Source organism: Fistularia commersonii, chromosome 24 (assembly GCF_037954325.1).
Source record: "Fistularia commersonii isolate RoL2024-O1a breed Wild chromosome 24, RoL_Fcom_v1.0, whole genome shotgun sequence".
NCBI lineage: Eukaryota > Metazoa > Chordata > Actinopteri > Syngnathiformes > Fistulariidae > Fistularia > Fistularia commersonii.
This window is the reverse complement of record NC_141307.1, coordinates 12,342,169-12,359,511: the sequence shown is the minus strand read 5'-3', so window position 1 is coordinate 12,359,511 and position 17,343 is coordinate 12,342,169. Positions and strand designations below refer to the sequence as shown.

At 41.7% G+C, this 17,343-nt stretch overlaps 1 protein-coding gene across 3 annotated transcripts in view; it reads right to left on the bottom strand.

The window, feature by feature from the left end:
- Positions 1 to 17,343, bottom strand: part of col16a1 (collagen, type XVI, alpha 1) — a 70,712-nt gene that overhangs the window by 38,195 nt on the left and 15,174 nt on the right. For all 3 annotated transcript variants that reach the window (XM_086171216.1, XM_086171217.1, XM_086171218.1), the window contains exons 3-8: positions 15,217 to 15,285; positions 14,996 to 15,113; positions 5,774 to 5,897; positions 4,817 to 5,098; positions 3,087 to 3,167; positions 174 to 242 (exon numbers count right to left, since the gene is read on the bottom strand). In XM_086171216.1, the coding sequence (XP_086027342.1) occupies positions 174 to 242; positions 3,087 to 3,167; positions 4,817 to 5,098; positions 5,774 to 5,897; positions 14,996 to 15,113; positions 15,217 to 15,285 (743 nt within the window). The remainder of the gene's footprint in view (positions 1 to 173; positions 243 to 3,086; positions 3,168 to 4,816; positions 5,099 to 5,773; positions 5,898 to 14,995; positions 15,114 to 15,216; positions 15,286 to 17,343) is intronic.

Genomic DNA, 17,343 nt, shown 5'->3' with positions numbered 1-17,343 from the left:
GTTCCTTTGTCTGCCACAGTCTGTGGCTGAGTCATGATAAAAAAGAAGACTGCTGGACTGCAAATGACTTTGCACGAGCTTTTGTGAAAACACCAAGCCATTGTCATTATGGGTGTGTCTTGACAAATCCTCAGCATCGTGTGTGTGTGTGTGTGTTTGCGGTTGTCTCCTACCTGGACGAGTGTGTTTCTCAACGGGTCGTTCTCGGCGGCCCGTCGACTCTTGGAGGCTTCAGGTGGGCACTGAAACCAGAAACGATCCCCTGAGACTGGATTTATGAGCTCTTTACATCTTTACATGCATGATATAAGGACTGTATGTTCAACTTTTGTGTTCAAATGAACCCAAAACATGCCGCGTATCTGAACTGCATCTACCTGAGCGCCAAAGATTGACCTTTAGTTCATGTTTGCATTCGACAACCGTGTCATAAATCACATTTACGCGTCAGTATTCCCGTAACATCAACATGGTTTTGCAGCGACGTGGAGGTGTTTGCAAGGGTGCGCTCAGCTCCCGGTCAGGTCTGAGCAGGCAGCTGCCGGGAGACATCAAATGCAGTCACTTTCGCACAAAGACTAGAATCAGCCGAGGGAAGTCATTTCACAGGAGGGCCAAGTACCGGCTTATCCATGCATGTCACATTCTGAACTCACGATTTTGGATTTGGATACGTAAAGGATGGGCCAAGTTGTACATGCAGGCCACGGAGAATTTGCACAACACCAAAAAGTATGGCTGGAAATGAAGAAAAATTGTTAAAAACAGAAGAAAAGGATCCATGAGATCCAGGAGAGGAAAGGTCAGAGATTCAAAAGCAGAGAATTTGTTTCATCGAAATATACAAGAATGTAATTTCAAGGCAAATCATCCGACTGCTGTTGAAACGGTGCAATCGGAAGGTTGCGAGTTCGATTCTCTGGCTTCTCCTGTCTTTGGTTTGTTTCTGTTTTTAATCCCATTTATCAATTTAAAACTGTGCGAATAATCAATCAAATTAGAATTACAATCACCGTGCAAAATGTCAATCGCTGCACCACCACACCACCGCAAGAAGGTCCCCGGTTGGGTCTCCATGTTTTTCCCTTGTCTTGTTGGGTCCCAAAACATGCAGTAGGTTCACTGGAGACCCAAACTTGTCCAAACCTGAAGAGTTAATGGTCGCTTGACTTATATGGCGTGCAGATGAGAGGGAACGGTTGCATGCCTCAATTTGAAATGCGAACGTGAGAGCAGAGATGTAACCTAAAGCTCAAACGACAATGGATACCGTGTTTCTCAAATGCAAAGTTTCTGGAAATATATATATTTTCAAATTTTGTAGACGATGGAATCCTATGCGGTGTAGAAAACTCAAGACTGCCACATTACCGGTCGTCCAGGATTGGATTTTGGATCATAATCCAACACACTTTGTTTGCAGTGTTATTGTGTTCGTGGCTAAATGTCATCGGAATGATTGTAGTTGCACATACACCCGTATACCTCGACTATTCATTTTATATTGAAACATTGCCGGAAGGGAGCCCTCCGGCACACATAAAAAAAATAAAAGAAGGGAAGGAGAAGATATAATCCTTTCTTCCATTTCGGTATTCGGGTATTTCAGAAGCATGTCCTTCATCTGGAGGACTGTGCTTTCACACTGCTGAAGGACAGTCTTGTCCAATCTGTATTACGAGCACAAAATCTCCCCGTAATGGAAAAACACACATAGGCAAGCAGATACCATGGAGAGTAAGGAAAGAAAATGTTCGCTGAATGCAAAAATGCCTTTGGAAAATAGACGGTTTCTCTATAAACATGAATGTCTATCTATACGCTGCCCTGATGGTAAAATATAGATACATCCATGCATTTTGGTTCAGTACAACTTTCTTCTGTATTTCTGTCTTATGATAACCGCTACCTAAAGTAAGCTGAGGACAAAAAAATGGACGACAATGCATTACATGGAAAACTATGCTGCTGATTAACAATAATAGGTCTGTTGATCCAAGGCAGAAACGGTTCACGGTGTTTGGTCCGATAATGCATGCTCAGCACTTGCGTATACTATTTCTGCAGTTAAAAACTTTCAAGGACATGACTGCGACTCTCATTGTGGAGCAGCTGCAACGTTTTATTGATGCGAAAGCTGGTTCCTCTTGAATTAAAGTTACAGTTTGAGAAAGAAAAAAAATTAAAAGAAAAAGGCTCCATGTTTGAAGTGACAAGTAAATGCCATCATTCATCTGGTAAACTGGGTGGTTGATTTATCGGTGCGCGCGCAAGATACTTGAAGAGGTTGTCATTTTTTTAAACATTTTAATGAAACTCGTATTCATGTCCATAATTTACATTTTCTTTTTAGCCTTAACTGGCACAGATTTGACTGAAATGAGATTTCGCTTTAGGCACATGAATTGACACCTGTTATTCCATCTGGCCTCTTCTAAGAGTCGCAAATAAACATTCATGGCTGTTGGGAAAGAATAAAACCGACTCCTCTGTTTTTAATCTGCTGGAGGCAGAAATGTTTTAACCAGTCCGCTGTCTATTTTAAGAGACAAAAATCTTCACGGCAGAGATCTTTGATACACCCGTATAAAAAAAAAAATAAATAAATAAATAAAAACGCTTGTTTGAGCTCTTTGATGTTTCAAATCATCATGTAATTAAAAACCATTAAAGCGATCAATCAGGTTTTGTAGTTTATCAAGCACGGCACTCGTGTTCACTTTGCCAACGTCTCCGATCCCCAATGCCGAGCTAAAGTCGCTAAAACAGCTGCATTGACAGATGTTTCCTGAAGATTAGACACTCGGCTCCGGATCTAAAGCAACGTACACTTTATATGATCCTGAATTTGGACGCGCAAAATGAAAGCATGCAAATTAGCTCTCGCTTTAATGCCTAAGTATCTACTTATGTCAATATGCAAACAGAAGATTTGTTTTATGAATAATCCACAATAAGCTTGTGAGCAAAGGTGCCTTTGAGCTGGAAAATGGAAATGGTTTCGTTGAAACGGCGGGAAAGGAAACCGTTCACGATCCCGTTTCCGGACTGCGTTTTATCGGAAAGAGAGTAAACATGGGTCTCACCCGAGCTCCAGGTATCTCGCAGCAAACCTCCAGAGCGGCGAGGGATGGATCGCAATACAACATCACCTGTTGAATGTCCATCTGAGTGTGAGAGAGCAGAAGAGAGCGACATCATAAAGTGCGTCATTTTCGAGGAGACGGAAAAATCCAATGAACGTTCGACGGTTAGAGAAGCCATCTTTGAATAGGTCGGTAAAAGGAGGTAGAGAACCGGTTCATTTGTTGTTTATTAAAACCCTTTGGGACGTGCATGCGCATGAATACGTCCTTTCTGTATTGTAAAAGAGCTTGTATGCTTTCGAACTAAGGCACTTAATTGATCTTTAAACTAAATGCGCAGCTTACTGGATCTATTCTGCGTTAATAGTCCCGGCTCTCTACGGGGCATTCTCCTTGGTAGACTGCTCAGTATTTAATCAGGTGTGAATGAGATTGCCTCAAAGAAAACAACACCTCTGAGGCAAAGCCTAAACACACACACATACAGCCTCGCGTGTTAATGGAAAGATTAAATCATTTCCATGGACGGGCTTTTATGAACGCTGGGTCACTGGAAATATTTCGTTCTTTCATTCAAATTGAAAATATGGAGTGGTGGTAGGGGCTGTCTGGAGAAATAGCCGTCACAGTTGCCACCGAAAACACTGAAATAAAGTGCGTGGGCTTTGGTAAAAGCTGCAATACTACAAAGTGCTCCACGGTAAATGTAAAATATGGGAAACTGGATCATTTAAAGCCCATCTGGGATGGACGAAAGAGACCCATCGGCTCAACCTTGGCTGTGAACCGTGCAACTGTTTCAGTCAACTGGAGAAAACGTCTCTTGACCTGATGGAAACAACGAACTGGATGACAAAGAATCTTCATTGAATGATTGGACACCATCAGTGCCGGAGCTACGACTTCGTAAGGTTGGGGCAAAAATACAAGATCAAGGCATGGCTTGTGAGTTACTCAACAGGTTTTTGAGGTCTTTTCAGGTATCGGGAGCCATCGGTGAGAAGGTTAGCATGACCAAGCGTGTCCAGACTGGGGATGGAATAGGGCAGGGTTTTTAAAGCTTACATCGCAAAGAGCGCGTCGGACAATCCTTGGTTTCCACGGCCATCCGTCCGGACGGCACGCAGGAGCATCTGTGCTACCGCGACCTCACCCATTCACCTGTCACGGCCTCACTCTTCTATTTTTGTTGTCCTTGCTGGTCTCAGCCCACTCGCATCCTGCCTATTTTTGTTACTTGATCTTATTCCTGTCGACGCTATTGTCACTCCGTCTATGTTTAGTTTCGGTTATTTATTTTCACCCCTACTGCCTATTTTTCCCCCCATTCTGTTCATTCTTATCCTTGATGTTGCTGCTGCTGCTGTTTATTTATTTGTGTATGTCTTTTGCTTTTTCTAATTCGCTTCTAATCGTGTATTTATAGTTATATTCGTATTTATCGACACATAACTGTTAGGCTGCTGTGACGAAAAAAAAAAGTCCCCTATGGGGATCAATACAGTTTATCTTATCTTATGTTATCTCTTTAATTTACATTCATATTTATTGTTTTTGTTCCACCGCTGTGGCAAAATGATTTCTCCTATGGGGATCAATAAAGAATTATCTTATCTTAAACACGTTAATAGTTAAGACAGAGGGTATGGAGAATTAAAAACACGAACGCCGTCCTTTTTTATCCTCTCTGCCTTTTTCTCTTTCCTTTTCTTTTTTGTCCAAAGTAGTACCTGTTCCGGCCCGGCGTCCGACGCTCGAATGCCCAACAGCGTGTGTCCATTAGTGGATATGTTTCTGCGGCGCTCCAAGGGTTTGGTCTCAAAGGTCCTGCAGTCGACATGTAGGGTCACCGAATCTCGCCGCACGCTCAGGGACACCTTATGCCAGCGCAGGTCCAACAGAGACTCCACGCCCTCTTCGGCGAAAACGGCGCTCAACAGGTCGGCGTCGGGGTCGGCGCCTTTGGCTCGCAACGACAAAGCGCCATCTGGGCCGTTGAGATCTAGAGAAAGCTTGATTTGCGGTAGATTAACGGGAAAGATGGGGGATGGAAAAAGAAAGAAATGATTTATGCATGGGGTTTAATGTGCAGAGTTGTACAGTATGTGGAGTTGTCTGACTGGCAGTGGCTTTGGCGAAATGTAATATGGACGTGGAACCACCACCTAACAGCTGTAGAACATAGCAGCAGAGATGAGGCCGAAGAAGACATTAATTACACACACGACCGGTAGAGCCAATCAATCACTCCTAATGAGCGGACCTGGCCTCATCCATCATACACATCGAGCGCTTAAATCTGACTTCCAGTGATTATGGGGACTCTGCAGAGCTCCAGTGCTTCATCATGGAACATGCATGAATAATAACGAAGGTGAGCGAAGGAGGAGCGCCGAAGATGATCGAGGAAGGTACGAACCGAGAGAAAGGGGGAGAAAATGGAGGACGCGGAGGATTAAAGATCGGGAGGATGTGACGAGAAAGAAGAAATCGAAGAGGAAAGTTGATGACGACGCTCGAGGAGGGACGAAAATGAATCGACAAAAGGAGCGATGAGTAAAAGGCGAACCCGCGAGTTTAAGAACAGATTTGGAAAAGTCAGCGACCGGAGGAAACGGTGGGAACGGGAGTTAAACGGGAGAAAATGAAAGCACGGGAAGCATTCGGAGCTGGAGAAGGCGGCGCACCTGTGGGTAGCCCTCAGGATCCGATATCTGGAGCAGGTAGGTGGTATCCCTCAGCGCCGACTTCTTTAATGCCATTGTGAACACCAGAGTGAACTCCTCGGGGAGGCCGTGGGGGAAAACCTGACTGGAACCCAGAGAGATTCACAGAAATTGAGGCATCTCCACACAAACGGGCCGGGGAATTTTGGAAGTCAGTGCAAAAGAAGTAAAAAATGCATTTATGATACAGACTTGTATGGACTTGCACGATCACAGATAAGAAATCCGTGAATGGGACTTATTCAAAAATTATAACAAAATTATATTAAAAAAAATATAATAAATAATATATAAAATTGTAATATAATTAAATTTAAGTATATAAAATTAAAATATATAATATATAATATACTGCTCAAAAAATAAAGGGAACACTTGAACAACACAATGTAACTCCAAGTCAATCACACTTGTGTGAAATCATAGTGTCCACTCAGGAAGCAACACAGATTCATTTGGACTTGTTTTAAGGACATTACATCAAAGTTGGATCAGCCTGGAGTTTGTTTTTACACTTTAATTTTGAGTGTGATTCCTAATCCAGACCTCCATGGGTTGATACAATTGATTTCCATCGATCATTTTGGTGTGATTTAGTTGTCAGCACATTCAACTGTGTAAAGAGCAAAGTCTTTCATAAGAATATTTCATTCATTTAGATCTAGGATGTGTTTTTTTAAGTGTTCCCTTTATTTTTTTGAGCAGTGTATATATAAATATATAAAATTATAATAAACTGCATCAAAGTACACGTTCATCATTTGCAGCAGGTGGAAGCTCACACACAATAAAATGCATTCAGGACGACATGTCAGACGTATGAAAAGAACAACTTACGATGTAAATATTGACAGAGCGCCGTCTCATGAAGTTAGAAATTCCAGCAAAAGTCATTTATCATGTAAAGCCCTAAATCTGAGTGAGGATATTTAATAAGATAACTTCAAAATAAATCTTATTTAGATGGCAGGACATGAGTGAGAGGAGCAAAATCGATGCATACTTTTTGAAAATATGGTGAAATTAGCAAAACCATTATTGAGTTGTACAGCCTGCATAAGCATTGTGCATTGTGTGTGTGTGTGTGTGTGGTGTGTGTCTGCACATTTCAGGAACTGGGGTTGAACAATCTCTATTTTTTCCCCATTCTTAATGGTTTTCATCCATTTTGGAGTCATCTTAGCATGTAAGTAGCACATTCGAACTGAACCATTTCTAACCATGAAGATCCATGAAAACGTCCAAAGCCTCCCACCCATATTCAAACATCACATTCGGTCACTGAATAATTGAGAATGCCAGGGTGAGCGTTTTAATATTCTATATTCATTTTTTTGCTTTCCCTTAATTTTCCCTTACTATCCCTTACTATTTGTTTTTTTTTTTTTTTTTAACTACATTCAGAAAGACAATATAAAGCCTGCTGTGTGTAAGTAACCCTGTGGCACTAATTTTCATTGCAGATACAGTCCAGCAAGCTCCATCTCTCAGTTTTGGTCAAGGGCATCACAAATTCACTGGCATATATAAAACACACACACACACACACACACACACACACTCACACAATTATTCACTGCACCGAGGTGTGTAGATGTATTGAGAGATGAAGGGTTCACAAACAAGCCCAGCGCAGAGCATGCAGCTCACTGAACTGGTGAACACTTTTGAAATATTCTCTCTTGCTCTATTTCTTTCTACCTCCCTTTGCATAAACACACACACACACACACACACACACACACACCAAAGTCCGTGCACGCAGAGAGAGAGAGAATTGTTGATGCTGGCAGCTGGTATCCCACCCCTCTAACTGGGATGACAGTGATTTATGACTGAGAGAGGATACAAGGGAAAACGGCCAACAACAGGACATCAAAACAAAAAGAGGATGAGTTGTTGTAAAGGTGAAATGGGAAAATATTAAAAGTGGAACTCTAGAGAAAGAAAAAGAGAGAAAGAAAGGGGAAATGTAAGAATTGATGTGGTGGTTAAACAGCAATATTAGAACCTTAGAAACATGTTAAGGCATGGGGGCGGGTGGATTAATCTATTAAAACTAGGTAGGAAATACAAAGATGAGAAGTTTGCATCGGCAAAAGTGGTGCGAGAAAGGAAAACATACATATATTCAGAATTTAGCTGTTTTTCTGTCAATCTGTGATAAACGCTGTGGGGCACAAAAGCTTTCAAAAACACAGACCTAGTAGAAGAAACTGACTTTTGTCTTTTACATTCAGGGCAGAAGCACAAAACAAACCCTGTGTGTGTGTGTGTATTATATATATATATATGATATTGACAGAAATATACAGAGGATAAGGGAATCTTCAAATTCTTCAAATCTTTGTACTTAAGACCTTAAAAGACTGATAGCCTTAACATTGACAATTTATATTTTACTGTATTTCTTATTCTCCCTCCTTCCTACTATCTTCTATTATTGCTACATTTTTGCTTGAAACTCTGGCACAACAATTTCCTTCGGGATAAATAAAGTTGTTCTCATCTCATTTATCTCATAAGATGTAGAACTGATTGTTTAACTGAAAGAAGAAACCAGATGGAGAAACTGAAGCTGGGGTGTTTAATTAAGTTGGAAGCTGAGATTATACATGCCTGTTTATCTTGAACGTCCTGAGATCAACTTCTTGGACCTACAGAAGAGTCTGCCTACCTTCAAAAATGAAAAACCCTTTCATTTATTTTTAAATGTCTCCGCAAAAGGCGAGGTGGAGCCATCGGCGTCTGTTTTAGCAAGCGTATCGGTTGCTGGTACAACTGAGGGCCGGCCCGGAAACTATGTCTCTAAACACCTTACTGTTACCATGACTTTGTGCTTTTGATATATTTGAGTTGTAGACACGTTACAGGCCTGGAAAATAACATCTCAGAATATTTGCATATTTTAACCGGCACTTCTGTAAATACCATTCAAAGAAGATACAGTCGTCCTTTGCCACATCACTTGGTCTCACTGTATCGCAATTTATTTCACTATCCTATTTTTTTTTTTTTTTTAAATGTATTTCATTTATTTCTGACTTCAATTATTTTTATGGTAAAATAAGCGCTTTCTCTGGTGTCGACCACCCAGAGCGTGGAGTTCAGTATCCTGGGCTACGATTGGCTCGGCAACCGTAGCACCATTCTCTGCGTACAGCATGCATTCCACATCTTGCCTTCAGCATCATAATCACTTTAAATTTGAAAAGAACAAGGAATTTGTTTCCGGGTTGAATGGCTAACTGCTCACTGTACAAGGAAGGGACTAAGTCGGGGAAAAAAAAAAAAAAAAAAAAGAAGAAGAAGGAAAGATGTACCTATTGTAGAATGTATAAAACAGGTAGTAGATAAATAAAAATATGCACAAATTTGTCCAATACTATTACAGCATTACATTGACGTGCGATGGCTACCTGTACTGTTACTCTGTGATTAAGACTCTCGGAAGTGTTTCTAAGAGTATGGGAAAGGTTAATAAGAGTGTGGGGAGTGTCATAAATGTTTAAAATATGTATGAATAGTACAAAAAAAAGGTTGCTACTTCGCAGATTTCCGTTTATTACGACTGGCTCTGGAATGTTACTGCTCAAGGTAAACGGGGCAACTACCAATCAGTCACTTGTTTCCTGAAAAAAAAAGATTTATATGGGAAAAAAAAAAGACAAGAAACTGCCAATTTCCATTTAAAAATGAAAATAAATAGCCTTTAAAACCTTGTGACTCTTTCAGACTCTTATCTGCTCTCCATAACACAATCAGTGTTGTTTTTTTCTCCACGCAGAAATAGTCTACATACCAGCTCCTGGGCTCTGCCATTTATAACCAGGAAATTAAGAATATTTTTATGATAAAGTGTGATTTTTCCAAATTGTCTGTAGTTTGGCAACGCGGATCGACGGATCGACGGATCGAAGCTTAACACCGATAAGCTAATTGTACAATCCGAATTATGGAAAAGACATGTGAATCCAGAATACAGGGAAAGAAAAACAAAATCATCAGTTGATTTTGGAAACGAGGAAACGGTTGTACTTCCAGTGCTTCGGTACTGGAAAATATATCTGCCCAAAATCCAGTGTGAGACAGACGGGCAGAGCTGGCCCATGGTAGATGTAGACGCAACTGCGCAACTGTCTCCCTTCAGAGACAGATTGCTACACAGATGGTAAATCTGCCTTCACCATTTTATATCTTAAAATAAAATTCCGGCTTCTTTTTGTCCTCCGTTTTATGACCCCTTCATGTATATAGTAAAAGGGAATCAAAGTGATCACCATTTCTCTAGTTTTATGCAAACAGTTACAATATGGAGCAATATAATACACCTACTGTCATGTAAGATTTACATTGTGTTGTTTTGGAAACTGACTGTGCACATATTGATGCATATTCTCACAAAATCTACAATTGTGTTTGCATGATCGTGAATCCGTCAGTCATGCAAACTATTCAGCTGCTTCTTTCATCAAGCTACTTGAAATGTTATGTATTTCAGAATTTAAAATGTTGCAAAATGGAAAAGTGAGGAAGGCATTGGAGAGGAGGAAGAGTGCTAACGCAGTTCGCCCCATTGGTATACCCATGGAGGTATGGAGATATCCAGGAGAGGTGGCAGTCGAGTTCCTGGTTAGGATATTCAACATGATCCGAAGGAGTGAGAGGATACTCCAGGAATGGTCTGGCTTCATGCCTAGAAAGAGCACTGCAGATGCAAAAAGCACACAACAGGGTGCTAAGCGAAGATCTGGTGCTGCATGAGGAGGGCGGCGTGTCAGGGGAGGAGTTAGCCTGGTGCAGGACATGTACTCTCGCTTCGAGACAGTGGTGAGCTGTGCTGCAGGTGTGACAGAAGTTCAAGGTGGAGGTGGGACTATTAGCCTCCCGTTCATTCATGGTGGTGATGGACAGGCTGACACATGATATTAGACAGAAATCTTCATGGACCATGATGTTTGCAAATGACATTGTGATAACAATAAAATATGTACATAAAGTGAATCATATCTTAAGGGGCCACTGTTAATGCTCTCTGCTTGTATAACAATTTCAAATCTTGCAGTTTCAAATCGCTTTAACGCAGGCGTTCACCAATTCACAGATAGAGGTGGCGAAGCTAAGCGCTAACGAGGGGTGCGGCGTCTCGTCCAAGGGGAGTTGGAGGTGGAGACAGGAAGAGCCGGGAATCGAACCTCCAACCTTCCCATTGGACCGATACTCGCTCCGCCAACTTGAACCACAGCTGCCACTAATGATATCTCCCTCATCTTGTCCGACTCGTCTTAATCTGCCTCATCGAAATAGGACAATTCATGGACAAATGCCGAAAGCTGACTCAGGAGTTTCCCAAACAGTTTAAACCCCAGGTCAGCGGTTTAGATAAATCAGCTTTTGGTGAGGATGACTGATTAAAAAGCAACAATACAACAAGTCAAAACTCAATTGTCCATTTATCAAAACTAATGTAATCAATGTTTTTAAATAGCCGTGATATCGAATGAAAGTAATATCACCCGGCCTACGTAAGATCGATGAAAACGGCTCCTCCAAAAAAGGCTTCTGAGGATCCGAATTTCTCGACCGAGATTCTTTAAATGCATTTCTGTTATCAATAGGCAGAGTTGCAATCTTCACCTCGGGCCGCGACAGCCAAGAATTCCTCCATGTCTCGCTTCCTCGCAGAGGCTGCATGAGAGAGCCAGACTCAAAGCAATCAAATCCTATTTTGCTGAAATTACACTCCATATGTCGGGCTGTCATGGGCTCCCACGTCACCGTCGCCGACAACCGAGAGTGGCGAGAAACAAGTGTCCTCATTTGCCTGTCACTCATTTTTGTTTGCTTGGATTAGCAGAGTGGATTAGTCCCCCATACTAAGCAAGCGGCGCTTTCCAATTACGGTACGCCCGTCTCGTACTTCAAATCAACCTGGAGACTGAATTACAAGCCGCCTGAATGACAGGAGGTCTGTTCCTTTTATGAAACTCTTTCAAGAGCGCAGTTTAAAATCAAGGAAGGGGTCGGGGGTCTGACATCGAAATGATCGTTAATGCACGGATTAAGGAATGCCGTTACACAAAAACGCCAACCAGAACTGGGAGGGCGCGTCAACACTTATCAAGGGAGTAACTGATAAGGTCGCATCATTTTTGTTTTTTTGGATGCCTTTGAATGTTACACTACATTCTCCACCATTATGTCTGTTTTCTCCAGACACCTTTATTTGCCGGATGCTTCAAATACTTTTGCACAGGCAGTTCATTATTACAAGGCGCCATATGTGTAACCTGAATGTTGTTGGAGGGCCGAACCGACGATAGCCTGTGTCATGTTCTGCCGAGGTTCTCAGTCATCCAGCTCGTGGGGAATTCTTCTCAAATTCGAGTTGAAACGAAACGAACAACCCCCTTAGATCTGGTTTCTGCCGATCAACTCCTCCATTGACACAACCAGCCACTGTAACGTTGACCCCGAACCCTGGAGGTTATATCTGGAAACTCCCCGCAAGCCATCAGAGCTGGAGAAGCCTCTGCCACGAAGGCGGAAACGTCTTCAAGTCAAGAAAGTCGAGGTGCCGCGACAAGATTTCACCAAGAATGCTTTGTTATGCATGTTCTTATTGACTCCAGGGACGTTCAAGGGGCAGCAAAATACCCAGGTCTGCTTTAGCACCCGTCTTTTTAACTTTATTTTGAGAAAATGTGAATATAATAGCCATAAAAAACCTATCTTTAACCTAAAAAAAAAAAAAAAAAAAAAAAAAACTGCAATATTTCATTTCACTGTGCAATATTCAGAACTGTGCAATATTTTATTTCATAACAGCTACACTACAATTTTTCCTTTTATCATACTATGGTGCACTCCTTACCTCACTTATTACTAAGACACTTATAGTTTTTGTCACTTGCTTACTAAGACACTTTATAGTTTCACTGAGACACTTTATAGTTTATAGTTTATTTTTATTTCTAATTCTGCCTTTTTCTTTTTATTATTCATTACTGTTATATTTTCTGTTACTCTGGCACAACAATTTCCTTCGGGATTAATAAAGTTGTTCTTATCTTATCTTATCTAACCAGATCTGCATCTTTTACCACTACAATATCGTGACATCTGCTTTATGTTGGTTTAATCCTGACAAGTCAGAAAGGAGAATCGGTCACAAAATTTGGGATTTATGACATAAAAAAGATGCTTTTGTGGGTAACGGATGCATAGTATTCCTACTTAACATACTTCAGGGAAAGGCGACAATGGCGCAAAAATGGTAGCATTCGTAACGGACAGAACGAAAGAAGGTCTGTCGGGGTGTCGGGATGTAATATAATAGTCAGACGCCAAAAAGCACCGTGAATCCCTGCCGGCGGGTGAGAGGAAGTTTCAGGACGAACAGAAATAACATGGATTTTTTTTTTTTTTCCTTTTCAGCTCCAAACATTTTGATGTCCTGAGGAGTGACATTTTTTTTTTTTTTTTTGTTTTGTTTTTTTTTTTGTTTCTCTGCTCTTTTCTTAGAAACAGCTGTGTTCTAAGCTGGTGACAAACAATATATGAGACCCTTTGAGAACAAAATGTCTCTACAGAAAAAGACTGCTTTGTGGACAGATTTATTGGGCCTTTAAGTGAGTGGAGCTCACAGCACTGGACAGAATGATAAAATACTCCAGGCTGACCCAATTGGTAAGTTGAAAAAAAAAAAAAAAAACTGCTTTATGTGTGGGTAGAGAGCTGCCTGAAACACCAACTATAATTCAGAAATCAAATGAAACAAAACATCCCTGCAACACAACCTGCAGATAACATAAATAAGAAGTTGTCACAGAATTTTAAACACAATCTACACTCAAGTCCTGTGTAATAACACGGTGAAAACTCGAGTAATTGCTACATGTCAAGTCCCTAAAACATGTTGTGCGAGACGCTTTGCTCTTCTGGGTTTTACAGCAGCAGGTGTCTTTGCCTTGAAACGAGTTCAGATGAAGCCTAAATGCATCTATTTAACCGATTCCCCTGTAATTTGTCATTTTAAGTGGCAAATGTTTATTAATGCTAATTAAGGCATCATTGCAAGGACGCAAACATGCCAGGAGGAAGCAGGGACGTGTTCATGCGGTCACCATCAAAGAGCCAAAAGGCTGTGAAATTCAGCTTTGCAAGACAAGGTTGGCGGTGTAATGGAGGAAGTGGAGTTTCTGGAAAAGTAATCAGAGCAGGACCGGCGTTGTGGGGTTTGCAAAACAAGACACGTGTCGACTGAAGGCCAACAGCCTGAAGAGCTTTTAGATGTTCCGGCACTTTGCTTGTGTTGTTTTTACAAATGATGTTTACGGAGAGACGACGCCGGGCCGAACCGGACCCTGGCGACTCGAGCGAGCCTCAGCCCGAGAGATCCGACGGGTTTCTTTTTTTTTTTTCCCCCAGAATTCACACATTAGTTCCCGAAACGTCACATACAAAGACGCCCACCCCATTCAAACCAGCGTAATTTCACGACTACTGAGTTCACCTGAATATAAGCCGCACCGGCTAAACATGAATATATGTTGATAAGGTATCCACGTTGTAACATGAGATATTTACACCGAAACTTTTTTTTTTTACTTTTCATATACACCAGTAACATCCACAAGAACGTACTGGAAATGCAGTTTTCCGAACATCGCCTGCAACACGGCTGGAGCAAAAGATTATTAATAAAAACAATCCGTCCATGCGTTTTTCTACCCCCGCTTTGTCCTACAACAGATGATCGCAGTCTTGTTCTTCTGCAAACTAAAACCACTGAACGACCTCAGTATTTCTCTGTCATTGCATTGGTCCGGTGTGACGAGGCTAAAGGTTTTGATGGCATGAAACTTGTTAGCCCCGAAAATACATAAATGAGCCGCGGTGTTCAAAGCGTGTGAAAAAGCAAAATAACACGCTACTTAACATATCCAACCCCCTCAACTTGGACCGACATCCAACTGCAACAGGTATAAAGCGTGAGCTTGGAAAACCAAGTCCGGTTGCCACAGCAGGTTTCAGGGATTAACATCAGAAAACAAACAAACAAATAAAACAGTTAAAACCACATAGCACAGAGCCGCTGTTCTACAGCCAAGCATACAGTAGGTGTTCATCTCGGAGCGCTCGCTGAGCAAAGAGAGGCGCTGACAGATATATAAAACATACTCTGTGGGTTGCAGGAGTGCAGTCTTGCCCAAGCGGAGGATGGTGGGTCCCCGAGGGTTCCGGATCTTTTTGACATCCGGACTCTTGAATAAGGAGAACTGCCTCACGATATTAAAGCCTGCGAATAAAATGGAGTCATTAAAAGCCCCGGAAATGAAACCGAGGACAATATATATATATATATATATAGATATAGCTTTGGATGTTTGAGCGTATTTTACCTCTGATATTTTCTCTGTCTGCCTGAGGAAATCTCCACTCATCCACTTGCAAGGATGGGCACTGTACATCTAGAGAGACAAAAGAAGTTGAAGGATTTCCAAGAGGTAAACAGAGATAAAACCAAAACCCTGATGTTGTTCTTGCACTGTAAAGCTGTCCAGAACACACAGTCATTACAGAACTTCTCTCACGGGCGATTCTGTGAAAAAGAACAATGGTTTTCATTCATATACGCATTCCAGTAATGATCTTAAAGAAAAAGAGAGGTCACAGCGGAGTGTGGAGAAAGAGTTGCTAAAACAGACCGAACGAGATGAAATGAGGACAAAGCTTTCTGGAGAGAAACACCAGGTTTGTCTGTCGCAGTAGATTCCATTTTGATGGACATATTCTCACCCCGTCAAGGGAGGTTACAGAGAAAAGTGTTACCTGTCAGAGCATGCCTGCCAAACTACAGGGGGAAATGTGAGAAGTGTTAAAAAAAAAAACAGAACTGGGCTGGTACAGGTAGACGTGAACCCTGTGAAAGACTGTGATCCGCAGTTAATTGATCTCTTAGGGGCCGAGGACCGAGCCCCGAGGTAGACGTTCTACAGGGCACAGAATTTCCACTTTTTCTTCAATCCGACTGGAGAAAAACCTGGGAGCAGATGGTACACTTTACTAATCCACACTGAAAAAAAAAAAAAAAAAAAAAATAGAGCTACGTCTCATTGTCGGTACGGCCTATTCTCATGAAACCGAATATATGAATTTATAAAGTAATGCATGAAAATTCATAGGAAAACTTGGCGCCTGAAGGTTGTGGTTGTGTGATTGACAATGCAAACTATTGCCAGAATGGAGCGGCTTTTGGTTTCGCCGACTCGCCCCTGAACCGGGACAACACCGGCCGGCGCAGACGCTGTGTGAGCTGGAAAAAAGCGAGCCGGACTCATTTACCTTGAGCCCTCATTTCTTGACTTCTAATATATATATATATATATATGACAAATTATTAACAAAGGACAAATTGTTTCATGACAAAACATTGGCTACTAATACTCTTTTAGCAGCTGAAAACCAGAGCAGACAACCAGCACACACTGGGTTTGCGCGCATAAATGAAATATGTAAATACGTGGAATAAATGAACAGATGTATGTCAAATTAGATGGTATTTATATGAGAACAAATCACCGCAGTTGTCTGATGACTCTACATGCGCAGCATGTCTGGACCACTCTTTCAAACAGTGACATGCAGTCGGGGGAGGCAGGAGAGGCCGTGCCTCACTTACCAATCACGGAAAGAGAAAAAAATTTAAAACGGAAAAGAGGACAAGATAATTTAATAGTTCTTTAATAATTCCATTTATCAGTAATTTGCACTATAAAGGTATTTTCTTTTAGAGTTTTTTTTTTAACTCAAAGTTGTTGGATTTTCACATTTACTGTTCAAATACTGAAAAGAGAGGAGCGGTGAGGCCGGGGAAAGTCGAGCCTCGCGTATGATTTCTTCTTGCTGGTATGCTCTGAACCGTATTACTCTCGGCGTGTTGCTAACAAAATGTTTAAACACATTTGCTACATGAACTACATTCGTCAACAGCCGCATGTGTGTTGCTAGTTTCTCGAGCTGAGCGATCAGGAAACGGCTGCAAAGAGCCACTAAGTGAGGCACGTAGTTCTCCTGCCTCATGGTAGGCGCCAGGTAGGCTACAGAATCCAGCGCCTCACCAGCCATGAACGTCACTGCTTTAAAATCAGACAGAAACCAGCAAAATGGCGAGGAAACGCTGCTTTTGACCGGGCGGAAACCTCGGTCTGATCAGAGAGGCACAAGTGATCTATTCATACGAATACCAGCAGCGCTGACAGTCACATGCTAATTACCAAGATGATAAAAAAGCTTGAACGCTGCAATAGAAAGATCAATGCTGGACGCGTGGAGAGACGCTGCGGTAGATGCAGCCACGCCTCCCGGGAGCTCGGAAAAAGATGAGGTTTAACGCCGAAGGAGAGACAGAAGTGCATTGTGGGAAATCCTTTAGCAGAGAATAGCTCTGCTAAAAAAAAAAAAAAAAAAAAAAGTTTTAAGCCTGTTGCTGGACAAAAAGAGGAAGTGAGACCAGGTAGAGACTGTCG